General features: G+C 34.7%; 2 protein-coding genes across 2 annotated transcripts; both read right to left on the bottom strand.

Annotated features, from left to right (window-relative positions):
• Positions 1-1,858: 1,858 nt before the first annotated feature.
• LOC112685100 (translation initiation factor IF-2-like) lies at positions 1,859-3,127 on the bottom strand. Its single transcript, XM_025556871.1, has 4 exons — positions 3,110-3,127; positions 2,838-3,042; positions 2,671-2,733; positions 1,859-2,600 (listed from the first exon to the last, which is right to left on the bottom strand). Exons 1-4 carry the CDS (start codon positions 3,125-3,127, stop codon positions 1,930-1,932), a joined length of 957 nt encoding a protein of 318 aa, XP_025412656.1. The 3' UTR covers positions 1,859-1,929.
• Positions 3,128-13,162: 10,035 nt separating this feature from the next.
• LOC112685086 lies at positions 13,163-15,872 on the bottom strand. The gene is made up of 2 exons (XM_025556858.1): positions 15,602-15,872; positions 13,163-13,899 (listed from the first exon to the last, which is right to left on the bottom strand). The coding sequence occupies exon 2, from the start codon at positions 13,775-13,777 to the stop codon at positions 13,436-13,438; it is 342 nt and encodes a 113-aa protein (XP_025412643.1). The 5' UTR covers positions 13,778-13,899; positions 15,602-15,872; the 3' UTR covers positions 13,163-13,435.

The following is a 15,872-nucleotide window of genomic DNA, read 5'->3' as shown; positions in this document are numbered from 1 at the left end:
TCATCTACAGTATAGATTCTTAACCCAGGTTCCATGAACCCCTTGGGGTCCGTAGATGGTTACGATCCGTAGATCAGTGGTCCACGGGGTGGCTGTAAGTATTATAAGCCAAAAATAAATTTGTTTTGATAGCATTTTTAAAATAATTATAATTGTTAAAACACTCGAAAGCCATTTGAAAAACAACAATGTTTTTAAATATAAAACTTAGATTACGATAATCTTATATGCCATATAAAGCTATCGTAATCATAAAATAATATAACATGGCAATACAATCTAACGAGTATTTCAATTTAACACGGAAACCTATCACTTCTGTTGACCCGTCGCCGTATAATAAAAATTATATTAATTTACATATATATATATATATATATTATTTTTTTGCATGGGGTTCATGATTATATTTTATGCATTAAAGGGGTCCATGGCCAAGAAAAGGTTAAGAATCTATGATCTACAGTCATCTACATTTATTGTTTGATTACTAATTGAATTATCAGTCTCATCGTTTTAATGTTTTAAAAATAAGGCCATCATCAAATACTACTAGTAAAGAATTTAAATATAAATCCATGAAAATATTTTCGGAATTTATAAAAGTACTTTGTAAATTTGTAGGATCAAACTCAAAATCGTGGCTATCAGATTCGTCGGACAATATAGATTCCCTATCACACGGAATTTCTTCAAACTGATTTCTTCAAACATCTCATTTATTCTATTTATTTTAACAATATCCATATAACTGATATAAGAAAACTACCTGGAAGTTTATACAAAATATATAGATAATAAATAAATTGTATACTTTGATGTAAAATAAAAGTCAAAAGTATTCAATAAGAAGTATAATAAATTATTATATCAGTTATGATCAGGGTTCGGATTTAATAGCACTGAAAATACTAAAATATGCGCTATTATATGACCAAAAAAACCTTAAAATATGCTCTATAAATATGCCATAAAAACAACAAAAATAGCAAAAAAAAAAAAAGAATGTAAGTCAAAATTTTATTAAATATATTATATTATTTTATTTTATTATATTATTATTATATTTATTAAGTAATACATTAATAAAAAAAACTAAAATGACCATCTTCTGTTAATAATTTCAAAAAATGTATATGTGGTACGCCTTGTTGTATATATACCTGTTTTACCTTGAATGATGACATCGTTTGAATGTAACTGTTATTCCGTTTTTAAGTGTTGAGTAACATTAAGCTTGTTGTCACTATTAACTTTACATTCACACAATTTGCAAAATAGAATACTTGCGTCAATCGTAAAAACATCATTACCACCAAACTCAGACACAAAATATCTAAGTCTCGAATAGTTCGATGTTTTAACTTTCAGCATTTTACGTTAAATATCGAAACAGAAAAACCAAATAATATACAATCGAGTAATAAACGAATATGAAATGAAATCAAACAATACGGAGAACTGATACTGAAAGCATGAAATGCGTAAGATAGACGAAAATATATTGAGAACAATAATAAAATAAAAATAAATAAAACAGATAAGAGGGCATAAATGTATAAATATATTTGATATTGCCAGCTGTCTACTTAAAAATAGATTCTAGTAACATGTTAAATAGTAAATAACATATTAATTGTCAATTATTTATATGAAACGAAAATGTGAGAATTTTTGGATTCACCTAAATGAATACTATTTTTCATTCAATATAAACGAGATTTATGAAAAATAAAAAATAAAGCATAAAATCATATATATTAGCAAAACATTTCACTAAAACTTCAAAAATAGCACTAAAAATCTAAAATATTTCAAATTTGCAAAAAATAGCAAAATTAAGTTTCTAATTTGGAGGTCTTGGTTAATAACACAAATAAATAGCTCACTCTGATATCTTTATCTTAATTCTATAATAAATAGCAAATGCTATAAAATCCGAACCCTGATTATTATATTACTATTAAATTTGCACAGTGGTTTTATAGTATTGAAGCTCTCGGCTTTTGCCCGCAGTCTCCTCTGCCGCTGGTGTTCCCTCCTCCGCTCCTTGGCCCGTTCTGCCGACCGCGTTGATGTTGTCGGTGTGGCTGGCTTCGCGGGCTTTGGCCAGGGCTCCAGTGGTCTTGGCTTGTCGGAGGGAGGTGCAGGTGGTGGGGTCGGCAGGCGCTCCACGTATGCCACGCGGCTCGGCATCCCCGTCCACTCCGTCGTCGGTGGGTGTGGATCCGCCGGTGGCATCCTAGGCACTAACGGACGTCCCGAAGCCGGCCTCACCCACGTCACGTCCCGCTGTGGCCGTGCGGAGCTGGTGGCTTGCCGTGATGAGGTTGTGATTGTTGTGACGCCGTGTGTTGTCGGTGTGGTACGGACAAATGGTATGGAACGGCCAGCCGGTGCTGCGCCGGTTGCTGGTTTCGCACACCCCGACCCCATCGCCTTGGCGGTTGTGACCCGGTGGCGGGTCGACAGGCGCGGTGGTTTCGGCGTTGGCGGAGTGCCCGGTGACCTCGCCGCCGAGGAGCCAAGCGACCTCACCAAGTCGGTGGTCCGGTCCGCCCACCCCCGGCAGTAAGCTGCCCAAAGTAGCAGCTCAGCCCGCAGTTAAGCGACTCTCACCACTGTGCGACAGTTGCCCATCGATCCCTGGGCCGTGACCACCTCCCTGACCTTCTCCAACATCACCACTTTGGTCGCGTCCATAGTTGTGGTTGCTGATGGTTGGAGGTAATGCTGAAAAACGCGCAATCGTATGTATAATTAATTGTGTGCGCGTTTTAGGCAGGACACGTGGATTTTTCTCGGCGGTAGCTGATCGGTTAGGAAAACTCCTTTACCAATCCGCTTTTCTAGCCTTACGGGGCCCCACCATTTCGGTTCGAATCCCGCATAAAATCCCTTGTGCGCCTTGGACAAGTGGTAGGTCTTATATAGTACCATATCTCCCTCCAAGAATTTGCATTTCTCGGCCACTATGTCCCGGTTGTGTCTGCCTGTGATTTCTACCTCCCGCCTAAGTCTATCCCTGTTTATTGGTTCGACCTGCGTATGTGAGTCAGATTGTAGGGTCCAATCCCCCGGTCTTTTGCACTCGCGTTCGAGTACTAACACCGATGGTGGATATCATGTTTGTACATTGCGCCGGTTTCGAATAGCAAATAAAATGGGAGCTGACTTCGAGTCCCAGGTGGTGTGTTTGCCGTTGGTGAGTGCCGCGCGTAGTCCTTTCTGTAAGTCCTGATTGCGGCGCTCGACCGGTTTGTTTAGGGACCCTTCTTTCCTTGTGTGTGGTATGTTCAATCCGGTGTGCGAGCGGGTGGGTTCGTTGCGGGAGCCAGGATTGCGGCTATTCGACGTAGCTCGACAAATTTCGCAGGCCGCTGCAATTCGCCGCGCATTAGGCCCGCAATTATACCTACTAACTGTTGCTTAGATAGACCGGTATTAACGCGGCGCGCTAATTGATTTTTCGCAAGGACGAATTCGGAAGGGGTTTGATTTTCAGACTGTCGCGCAGAAACTATTTTTGCCCGTAACTGTGCCTGAATTTCGGCGTAGTCAAAATTTTCTAAAAATTCGGACCGAAATTAATGCCAGGACAGGTCCAAGATTTTGATGGAGGTCCACCATTTTCCGGCGGTCCCTTTTAGTTGCGGTTCGACTGTCCTTGTCCAACCCGCTGGTGATATTCTAGCCTGTCCTAGAATCGATTCAGTATTCTCCAAAAACCGTACGGGGTCCTCCGCCTTCGTTCAGGAGAACTCGGGTAGGGATGCTCGCTCTGCACGCAAATCCTAATACGGAATGAGTACTGAACGTTCGGGGGCATAAAATGTCGGGGCGGGTAGCCGGTCTGAATGGTACACGTCCGCGAAGTGGACCGATCGATCATGTTGATCGTGTTCGGTTCGTGCTTCACGGTTAACGTCGTACCATGAGGTGGATGCGTGTGGAGGTCGTGTTGCACCTCCGACTTCGCGGCTGTAAGTCCGATTCGTGTCGTATTGTTGTACGTCGGGTACCCGTCCGGTGCTATGGAAAAGGGGGGCTTGTGGGGGGCTGACATGGATTGTCTACCTATCCGGTCCCACTGTTGGTCCTCCCTAGTCCGTGTGTGTAAGGGCTGCGATTGGTGCATCAGTTCGGTTCGCTCGGATCTCGATGCCGGTATGCCGAGTTCGATGCGTCTGATGCTCTCCGCAATCCGATGGCTGTCGTCGAAATGGCGGGTCAGACAGTCCTCGAGGATCGACAACCGTGTTTCGAGTGACGGTTTCTTCGAACTATCGCGTGCGGATTGACAAATTACTTTTATTTGTTCGTGTGCGGTCTGAATGGTGTCAGTCACATACGAACTCGCGTTGAAGTCGAGTAAGTTCGAGTATGAGGTGCCCGGGTCGCTTTGAGCTACGGGGTTGTGGTGTCCTTGTGGACTACCGACCGCCCTTTCACTCAGAGCGAGGTCCTGGGTGCCTTGCTCGTCATCACTTAGTGCCTCGGTCGCACTCGACGATTTTATTGAAAATCGGATACGACCGGGGCTCGACGTTTTGCAACAAAAAAATTTCGTTTTAAACGCGTTTCTAAATCTGCCTTGGTGCCCGTGGTGGATAGCCCGCGCGTCTCACATTCGTAACGCAGTTCCTTCAACGTCAATTGATTCAACGCTTTTCCCGACATGGTGTGGTGTAGCGGAAAAAGTCGTTATTCGGAATGGTCTCGAAGTGTTAATACGCACGCGAGCGTATCGTGTATTGTGTACGTATGAGTGTGTATGTGAGTATGTGATTCTTTTTCCTATTAACCTACGTGGTGGTACAGTGGTAGTGTAGTACACGTGCGAGATTGACAAGGAGAAAAAAAAATTGAAAACAAACGGATTTGTTTTGTTGATAAACAACACGCTATCACGTTCCACGGATATATCACGGCGTACGTCAACGGCGGCTTTCGTGTCGCGGACCGGTTATTAGACTACGGCGGCGCCGCTATAGTGGCGTGTGTTTAATACGTTTGATATGCAGCAGGTGGGCGCGGATCGACCGGTCGCGGTGTCTCGGAGCTGATCAAATTGTAATAATTTTAATCGCGTTGCCAATATACCGTGTGTATTTCGGTCGATATCTCGCGTGTGTGTGCAATATCTAATTCCGTAGCCCGGGGACTCTGGCATGTTCTATATAGCGTATCGCGATAAGCTCAGCGCCCGGAGTTTTTCCCTAACCTTCCTTTTACCACGTGTAGCCGAATTACCTAATACTAAGTAAAACTTAACGAAAGCAAAGCGTGGTTGTAAAGCTAGCGGAAAAGTATCTTACCTGTCACGTACTTGACCGGTGATTCCTATTCGGGGAGCCAATTTGACGCGGCACACAGGTGACGGTGTGTATGCACGGTCGCGGTGCGGTGAGCAAAAATTGAATATATCAAAAAAAAAAAACTTCGGGTTTGTGGTGACACAATATATATATATATATTTATACACAAAATTAAAGAAAAAAAAAGGAAATAATAATAATAATAATAACAATAACGTACACAGCAAAAGATGTCACAATAAAACGAGGTAATTATGTGAGTCGAGGACGTGTGAGCTGTATCTCGGTACACGATCTCGGAAAAACAGCCCGGTTCAAATGGTGGTACCTGTCGGACGTCGTAGCGACCGCTCGCGTCCCCTGTCCGGTGATGGATGGGAGGACGGTGTGTCACTGCGACGTTGCGTGCCGCGGAGTGGTGGTTTATGAGAGAAATAAGGACACGGTCGGCGACTGCCGTTTCGGTAAGGGCTGCCGCACGGGTCCGCGTCAGTATAACTACCAAGAATAAAGGAAATATTTATAACACGAAAAGATTTATACAACAAATTTATATATACATCATTTAAGGTTGTTTATTTACGTTCAGTATTATGTTTGATACAATTGTATCTAGGTTTTAAATAAATTGCAGCAATTTACACCCAATTTTCGTCTGAAATTCCGCTGTACCAACAAATTTAATCATACTTTAAAAATTAAATATAGAACATTATCAAAAAAAAAAAACTTATATGTAGAGCATATTCTGGTAATTAAATTAAAATGTTGTTCCAATGACGAATCACTGTACTTATATTAGAAAAAAATTGTAAATAGGTTGTTTCATAGCAGTCGCTATGCGTACACTATTTAATTGCACTCAGTTTTATTTCTCTCAATTAATGCTCAATGTTTGTGTTAGTTTATTCATTTTTCATCATTCAGACTAGTTAAAACTACTATTTTGTTTAATGTAAATAGCGTTCACTTTCGCCAAGAATTCAATTTCTTCTGAGCAAATACATAAGTGTTTTAATTATATTAAATAAACCTGTTTAAACGTCAAACATAATCATCGAACTTTACACCGGCACGTCATCACATCGCCGTTGACTCGTTCGTCCGACTCATCTTATTCGTCATTCGTGAAGCTATAACTAATAATGAACAGAAACCAGCACATTACTCCGATAAAAAATATTAACCAAAAAACTGTCCAAAAGTCAAAATAGACACAACTAGACATCGATTTTTCTTGCAAAAGTATCACAAGGGCATTAAAAATAAATCTGTCATCAACAAACTCTTTTTGGGGTGTTATCAAATTTCTAAAGGATAAAAATAAAGACTTCTATACCAATTAACCTACCAATTAAAGAAGTGTTGTAAGCACAAATACAACTAGAGCAGTTAAGACGTCATTGCATTGTATAAAAATAGATATTTAATTAATATATGATGCATATAGGATGTAAGAAGGTTAAATAACATATTTTCATAAGTTTTGATGAATGCAATAATTTACATAATAAGATATATTATTTTATCTACTTTAGTTTTCCGAATATTACAAATTACGTAATAAATTAATATTATCATATCTTTGCACCATTAGACATTGGGAGTTCTTGTATAAATATGAGAACAAGTGTGAATTAGAAGAAAGTTAGGAATAAAACAGTGTTAAGCTGGTCTTTTACCCTTTCATAAATTGTTGCTCGTCGTGGACTCTGTTCACCACATAATCTTACCGCAGTCTAATTTATACTTTCTTAAGTAGCAGTAAGCTATTTTAAATGTCTTATTTCTTTTATTAAATAATAAATCGTTATAATTCTTAACAATTTAAAAACACATGCTTTTGATTATTTTTATACCTAGCTTTCTCACGACCACCTCATGCTAACGAGTTTGTTAGTTGGTAACAGAATCGCTCTTTTTTTAAACCAAAATATAGTCTTACAACTTATGTTATCAATGTCGGGATAGACATTGTTGACCAACTCTTGGATGTTGTCTAACAAAACACAAAGGTTTTCTAAGTTAATTATTTCATCACTTTGTGTGTTAACTCTCCATTACCAACTTTTAGCAGAAAACTCTGAAAAAAAGCCTGTTCTCACGAGAAGACAACAAAACCCACATTAATTAGTTAGTCATTAGTTAATTTTAAAATCTAATTTATTGACGTGTAGTCAACGTTCTCAAATCTGTGGTTGTTCGATTGTCCGTTTTATTCGGTGTTACTGTAATTGTGCGGACGATTCTCTTGCTCTCTGTATTCGATGTTCATCCCTATCCTGGCTAAGGCAAACCTCAAGCTCTACAAATATTCTCTAACTCTCTGAACTATATCTATCTCTTTTCTATGTCTATCCCGAAGCTATCTAATGCAAGCCTCACGTTTCATTGACGATTCTTCATCTCTTGCTGAACGTGCTCTTTTGGCAATACTATAACCTATGTTTGAACGACAATTACCAGACATGAATTTATAATTTCTGTAAACAATTCACTCAGTTTAATAAATTAAGGTTTTAATCTAATCTTATTATCAAGGTAACACACTACACATATAGTACAATAATACAGTCTTCAGTCTTCTTTTTTTTTTTTTTTCTATAAAAATCCTTCCTCGTGAATCACTCTATCAATTAAAAAAACCCACATTAAAATATGTTGCAGAGTTTTAAAGATCTAAGCATACATAGGGACAAACATGGGAAGTGACTTTGTTTTATACTATTTATATATATAGTATTTTCTAAACACAAATAATTTAAAAATTAATGTTATTTATTACTAGTTATATTTTTGCTTTAGGTATATCAATACGATCCACGTAATTCGACTGGTGAAAAACGAACTGTTGTTAATTTTTTTCTACATCCTTTATTCAATGAAACAAGTATGGTTGGTGATTTATGTATATTAAAGGTAAGTAAATAAGTTAAATGTATTTTTTATAATTTCTACTAAACTTTAAATTAAATTGTAATTAGTTGTGTTTTTACTTAAAGTTAAACAAACCATTTGAACAAGTAACAAGTTACGCGAAAATTTCTGAACAACCTAAAATTTTTGCAAATGAATACAAACTACAATGCAGCATATTAGGTTGGGGTAAAAATCAATTTGATCAAAACCCAAGGTATAAAGTAAATATAGCTTCAGTTTATGTAAAATATGGACCTGATGCTTGTAAAGTTCCACCTGATAAGTATGTATTTTGTACAAAATAAAAATGCATTCCATTTTAATAATATCAAGAAATTCTTTTAATAGCCATTTCATAAAGAATACAGTCGAGGAAACGTGGGAATTATTTTTGTGTTCTGTACCGGATGATCACATGGTATGCAATGGAGATAGTGGAGGTCCTTTAATATGCCAAGGATTCCTATTTGGCATTACCAGTCACGGCTACAACTACTACCCAGAGATAAGCAACTTGACAGTAAAATGTGGAGATAATCGTGTTCAAACTAGACATATATTTGTCTTTAAATATCGAAAATGGATTAATTATATTGTAAATGGAACATTCAGCACCAATAAGTGTAACTATTTAATTTTTGGTTTCATAATTTGGTTAAATTTAATATAAACAACTATAACAATACAATACTACTATAAATACTTCTACCAATACTATTTTGTGCTTTCCAATGTGATATAAAAGTAGAATGAACTATTGAGATGGAATATTTGTTTTAGGTCACTAATCAGTGTACTTTGATGTTAATAATATAAGAAACATAAATAGAACTTTTGTTAAACAAAATAGAAATATGTGCTACAGTTGTAATTTTAAAACTCTTATTACATGTGAAAGTTTGAAAACAATAATGAATCATCGTATTTAAAATAACAAAACAACAATTCTTATAACTCAAGCATCAAAAATTATAAGAAAGATAATTTAAAAAATAACAAAAGCAACAATGAATGACATCTTGTAGGAGAAAGATCAATTTAATTCTAAGAAAAATAAAAAACCAGGAGGTTGTACTGTTTCTATGGATGATAATAAAAAAATCAATGTCAGAGCCCAACTTAGAGGGGTGCTAGGGGGGCTACAGCCCCGGGCCCCGGTATTATTTGGGGCCCCAGACCTCTGTTGACAATTAAATATTTAAGTGGTATTGTAAAATTTTAAGATATTTCTTTCGTTTAACAATTACAAAACAAATTAGTCATGTTTCGTAATGGAATTTAAAATTATTATCTAATCGATAAAATAAAGCTATTAAATGTTGAGATAAAGTTGGCCAAAAACACTTTAACATTTATATTTACCCATCCTGTCACCTAATCATTAACGTGTATACCTATAGGCCAAGTTTAAACACTTGTATGATAACACGAATCGCAACAGTTATAAGCCGCGCATTATTTAAAAATATCTCAGGTTTTTGCGAACGCTCAGTTTATCTAAACGCGGGTATACACTATATAGTGTACTGTTTACCTCTACCAAATCGTTAGGGTATTTTCTATTACATACATTTTGTTGGTTAGTTTTACATCGTTAATACAATCGATACGTTAGTATTCTGTTGACTGTTGTTTGTTGGTTAGTTTTACATCGTTAATACAATCAATACGTTAGTATTCTGTTGACTGTTGTGACTCGTGATTTTAAATTGGTTTTAAGTAGAGTTCGTGAGTTTTGTTCGTTATTAGTATATAATAAAAACTATTAAAATATGAAAATGTCAGACAAAAAAAGGATTTATCTCAGTGGTTATGTAAAACGAAAATTAAAGAAGGTGGCTGAAGATGCAGTAAGCAAATTACCTAAATTAACAAATTTCTTTAAAACTGTCAATAGTCTAAACGAAGTAGAAGTAGAAGCTAATACAAATAATAAAGATGATTTGGTTTTAAATAATAGTTATCTTGATGTTGAAAACATAAATAACGATAGTAATAATATGTTTAATACAATAATCACTTCAAATTATGATGCTTTAAATTTTTCTGAAAATGAATCTGACAATTGTTCTGTAGTAGAAAATGCAGTGATCGCTACTAATTTTAATTCGGATGTTCAAAACTTTGAAATTGATATTGAATCATATCAAGATCCGGGAATGTGGCCTTTAGTGTTAAACAACACTTTTATAGAATTATGCTGCTTAAAAGGACCAGCATTTTTCAGAATATGGATCAAAAAAAATTTCATTCTTCCGAAAAAAAATTTAAAAATTATAATCGCTCATTAAATATTTCATTATTCGAATTAAAATTGCCTAATGGTGAAATACACTCACGTAAATGGCTTATGTTTTCTGAACACACTGGCAAAGTTTACTATTTTGTTTGTAAACTATTTAATAAATCAAATAATTAAAGTTTTTTTAATCCTGGTTTTAACAATTGAAAAAAATCTTACGAAAAAGTTAAAGAACATGAAAATATTGCAAACCATCGTGAATCAATGTTAACTTGGTTAGATCATGTAAACACTAAACATCGTATTGACAAAACTATGGCCTAAAAAATATTGAATGACAATAAGTATTAAGTTTAAGTGTTGCACCGTGTACTTAAATTTTTGGCTGTTCGTGGGTTAGCATTTAAGAGTAATGACTCGCAGTTGGGTTCTCCGAGTAATGGAAATTTTCTTGGAATTCTTGAAGTTATTTTCGAATTTGATCCCTTTTTAAAACAACGTATGAATGAACGCGCTAATAAAGGATCAGGCAATGTAACTTATTTTTTGATGCGAATTTGTAACGAAATAATTGACCTAATGGCAAATGAAGTTTTATTTAGAAATAACTAAATAGTTGTAAGAAATTAAATACTTCGGTCTAATTTTAGATTCTACTCCAGATAGAACACATAGAGATCAATTTGCTGTTGTTATTAGATACTTTTATAAAGAGTTAGTTGTTAAGCGATTCTTAACATACATTCATATATTAAGCCATACTGGTATTTCAATGGCCAAAGAAGTAATACATTTTTTGGAAAATAATAATATTAATTTGCAATATTGTAGAAGTCAATCATACGACAATGCTAATAATATGACTGATTTATATGAGGGTTTACAGGCTCAAATAAAAAAAAAAAAAAAAGTGTTGCTTTATTTGCACCTTATTTTGCTCATTCCCTAAATTTAGTAGAGTCACATGCAGTGAAAAGTTGTTTAGAAGCAATCAATTTTTTTGGTGTTGTTCAAAAATTGTATGCATTTTTTGCGACCTCAACGCATAGATGGAATTTGCTTTTGACTGGTCTAAAATCAGAAGACAAAAATAAAATAATCGTTTTGTAAACTTTAAGTAATACTAGGTGGGAGTATCACGCAGAGTCTTGTTATTAGCTATTATCTTAAATTATGACCAAATAATATGTATATTAACAGATATTTTTGAAAATTGTAATGAAAAACAAGAAAATAGTCATGGAGCTAAATCAATAAAAAATAAAATTATAAAATTTAAATCAACTTTTATGGCAGTTATGTGGAGTGAAAATTTATGGTAGTTTAACAGTGTTAGTAAATACCTTTAAAAACCAGGAATAGATTTATTTACAGCCGTAAATTTATTGAAATGATTAAAAACTTATGTTAATTCATTAAGAGAGAATTTTTATATATTTTGAAAACAAAGAAAGGTTATTATCAACAAATATTCTGCCCTATGTTGAAAAAAGTGTAAGAAAAAAAATTCTCGGATGGTACAATAGAAGGATATTCAAACTTTTGTGGTATATGAAAGTTAGAGATTGATACTTTTTACGTTATTATTGATCGTTTAGTTATTGAACCTGATAAAAGATTAAACGTATATAATAATATTTGTAATATTTTTGGGTTTATTACAAAATTTGGTTCAGAATTATTATAAGAGACTTCTGCTGATATATTTATTAGCACATTTAAGGTCGATTCACACATAACAGTGACGTGACGTGACGTGACCGTAACCTACCGTGGTCAGTGCTATCCGTGATGAATTTTTCACTTCCATCCTCACAATACAGTACCTTTTTATATCAATGCTCCCTCGTGATCAGTGATGTCTACTATCTAGTTGTTATTCAGAATTTAATTTTTAAGTTAATTTAGTTTTTAGTGATTATTTATTTAATTAATTCATTTTTTAAGTGCACTATGAATTTTAGTATAGAAGAGCTTAGTATAATAGCATTGCTTTTGGACCAGGACGAAAAGAAGGAAAAAAGAAAACACTGGATTCATCCTATATGGAAGTTTCGAGACACCGATGGAGAATTTGCAACATTGTATAGAGAATTGGTGAACCACGAATTCAAATTTTATGAATATTTTAGAATGAGCCAAAATGCCTATTGTGATTTACTAACAAAAGTGGAGAAGTATAGAAAAAAAAAAGACACATGCTGGAGACAGGTTATTTCTGCAAGAGAAAAACTGGCGGTTTGTTTGAGATATGTTTTTGTGATTTATAAATAACTAGCTGATCACGAGCATTTCGTTGCCCGTAAAAAGGATAATTCTTAAAAAAATTTGTGATTGACCAAGTACTTTTGGATATAGGTACTCGCCGTAGTAAGTGCAACTCGGCCACTCTGGTATTTAGCAACACTAATTTAAGTTAAACTCAAAATAATTTGTAAATTATCGTGATTTTTACGTATTTTGTCAAAATTTAAACTTACATTGCTTATTAAAAAAAAACTTGACTGTGTTCTTAATATTTTTTAACTGTCATTGCCAAGGTAATCAATTTATTCATCATTAGGTATTAACTACTTAAAATTTTTAATAATATATTCATGTAATCAAAAATTAAATTAATATTATATTTATTAATACAAATTTATATATAATTTATAATTAATTATATATGAAATTTCCCAATATTCTTTTGCTGTATCTTGGGAAGAGGAAGTTTCGTCAATAGTTTCCAGCTGATTTGGATGTCGAGAAGTGTAATTTTGCATCGTTTGCAGCTCCAACTTTTGCACCGTAAAAAAAATCTCGGTCTTTGCTATATTCTGCAAGTATGGAGGTAGTGATTTTAAAGTATGTGATATCCCAAAAAGGAAACAGTCGATAGGGTTGTCCAAAGTTACGGTGGGTAGTCCACTTTTGCTTGATTTTGTCTCTTCTTCCTTTTTTTCAATTAAATACTTCATGAGTGTAGATGCTGCTGTCTCAGGTTGAATATTTTTTTCCTACTAGACTTAGCAAACGTTACAGCAGAGGAAGAAGGTGTATCGTTCCTAGAAGAAAGATTATGTTGGGTGAATGATTGGCTGACTGGTTGCTTGGATATTTCTGGAGAAAGTGTATCGTTGTTAGAAGTAGGATTATGTTGGGCGAATGATTGGCTGACTGGTTGCTTGGATACTTCTGGAGAATTAGGGATATCAGTTGTTTGCAGAGATTCTTGTCCTTCATCATCATTATCAAGATCTGCATATTCAGTATCAGGAGGCCTTTCAATGTTCCCCTTTGTTTCGCGTTCTTCCATGTATTCAAACAAAAACTAGCTGGCTTTCAAATCTGTACGGTTTCACTTTTTTAACAGCTTGTCCACTTGTGGTTCTTCTTTTAATCAAAGACTTTCTGACGTTATCTCGTATGTTATTCCACCTGTGCAGACAAAAATATAAAATTATTATAATTATAATCAGCAGAGCTAGTTACACCTTATTTAAATTTAAATATTATTATTAAATATTAAAAATTATATAAATATTATATATATATTAATATATAATATAATATAATATAAATTATATATATTAGTATGTAACTGTCTTACAAATATATTTTTATTTTAGATATCTGGTAACAGGTGATTCATTTAAAACAATATAATTCAGCTACCGGATTGGTCACTCCACTGTACATTCAATAGTAACCGAAATATGTAGTGCAATTATTAAAGCTTTGATGAATGAAGTGATGCCCGTTCCATTAGAAAAAGATTGGAAAAGATACGCGCAGGAGTTTAGAGATATTTGGAATTTCCCAAATTGTATAGCAGCTGTTGATGGAAAACATTTCCGCATACAGGCTCCACCAAACAGTGGTTCTCAATTCTTCAATTACAAGAAATTTTTTTCTGTTGTGTTGCTAGCCATGTTTGATGCAAATTATAACTTTATTGCAGTAGATTTAGGGGCATATGGTCGAAACAGTGATGGAGGTATTTGGACACATTCTAACATTGGTAAAGCATTTGAATCGTGTAATTTATCGGTACCTGGACCCTCATCACTTCCGGGCACAAACACTGAACTTCCTCACGTAATTGTTGGTGATGAGGCATTTCCATTAAAGACATACATTATGCGCCCTTACCCCAGTCAGGAACTAGACGATTCAAAAAGATTGTTTAATTATCATCTCAGTCATGCAAGAAGGGTTTCGGAAAATGGTTTCTGAATCCTATGTCAAAAATTCAAATTGTACAACAGACGGATACAATCATTACCAGATAATGTAGACAACATAATACTGGCCAGCTGCGTTTTGTATAATTTCATACGAAAATATGATGCTGCACCTGCCATCAGAGGAGATGCAATTGGTAACGATAACAATCAAGTAAACTCAGCAATATGGAACTTGTCCCATCGAGGTGGAAACGCTACCAGAGAAGCTTTTCAAGTTAGAGATGCATTCAAAGATTATTTTTCTTCGGAAACTGGATCAGTTTCATGGCAAAATCAAATTTTAATTAACTATTAAAATGTAACAATGCTTTGATTACCATACCTAGCCAATTATTATTATTACGATTATAAATAATAATAAATATATAAAATAAATAAATATACATTAAACTATTCTGTTTTTATTTTTTCTATGTATAGCTGTGGGACGCTGTTCTGTTATCGTCGCGTGCTTATCGCACCGACAACTGGGCATATCCCACATTTAATTAATTATTATATTTATAACTATTTGTGTGCAAGTATACGAGTATACGCGGAATGACCCGACAACGGTCGATTGCTTCTTTTATTTATAATAATATATTTTATACTGCGGCAATTACTAGTTTTGTTTCCAATTATTAATTTATTTCCAACTTAAATTATTATTTCACACCATTATATAATATACTGATACACATGTTTCAACTAATAGTTATAATATATATAAAGTTTTAATATAAATAAATAACGAATACAAATACTCATGAACCTCTATTCCAAATTTCAAGTTCGTACGTTGCGTAGTTTTTGAGTTACAGCGATTGGTGACTGGAGTCATTGAAGTGGCATTTGGATTTTATATATATATATATATATATATATAGATTACTGTTATTTTAAATACTCACCATCAATCTTCATTTTTTCGCCAATTTCCTGCCATATTCTTCCCTTCAAATCGGAATTTAAATACTTCGGGTCCTTCAAATCATAAAGAACTTGTCTGTTCCGCACCAACTCAATCAAAAGTTCGTCGTTCATGACATAAATATTTTACATAAAAACAACTAACAAAAATAAAACAAAAATACACTGGTCACGGATGTCCGTGAAAAACAAAAAATATCGGCGACGACGTATTTTTATTTTTTATCACGGATGCCTGACGAGCACTGTGAA

Source organism: Sipha flava, unplaced genomic scaffold (assembly GCF_003268045.1).
Source record: "Sipha flava isolate LNK unplaced genomic scaffold, YSA_version1 265_pilon_pilon, whole genome shotgun sequence".
NCBI lineage: Eukaryota > Metazoa > Arthropoda > Insecta > Hemiptera > Aphididae > Sipha > Sipha flava.
This window is presented reverse-complemented; position numbering and strand designations above follow the sequence as displayed.

Excerpts from the sequence above, each read along its gene's own strand:
- LOC112685100 (XM_025556871.1), bottom strand. Across the intron at positions 2,734-2,837 it reads AAGGCTAGAAAAGCGGATTG|CATTACCTCCAACCATCAGC; the intron begins GTAAAGGAGTTT and ends CGCGTTTTTCAG. Across the intron at positions 2,601-2,670 it reads AAGTGGTGATGTTGGAGAAG|GGGCTGAGCTGCTACTTTGG; the intron begins GTCAGGGAGGTG and ends TCGCTTAACTGC.
- LOC112685086 (XM_025556858.1), bottom strand. The coding sequence starts at position 13,777 with ATGGAAGAACGCGAAACAAAGGGGAACATTGAAAGGCCTCCTGATACT.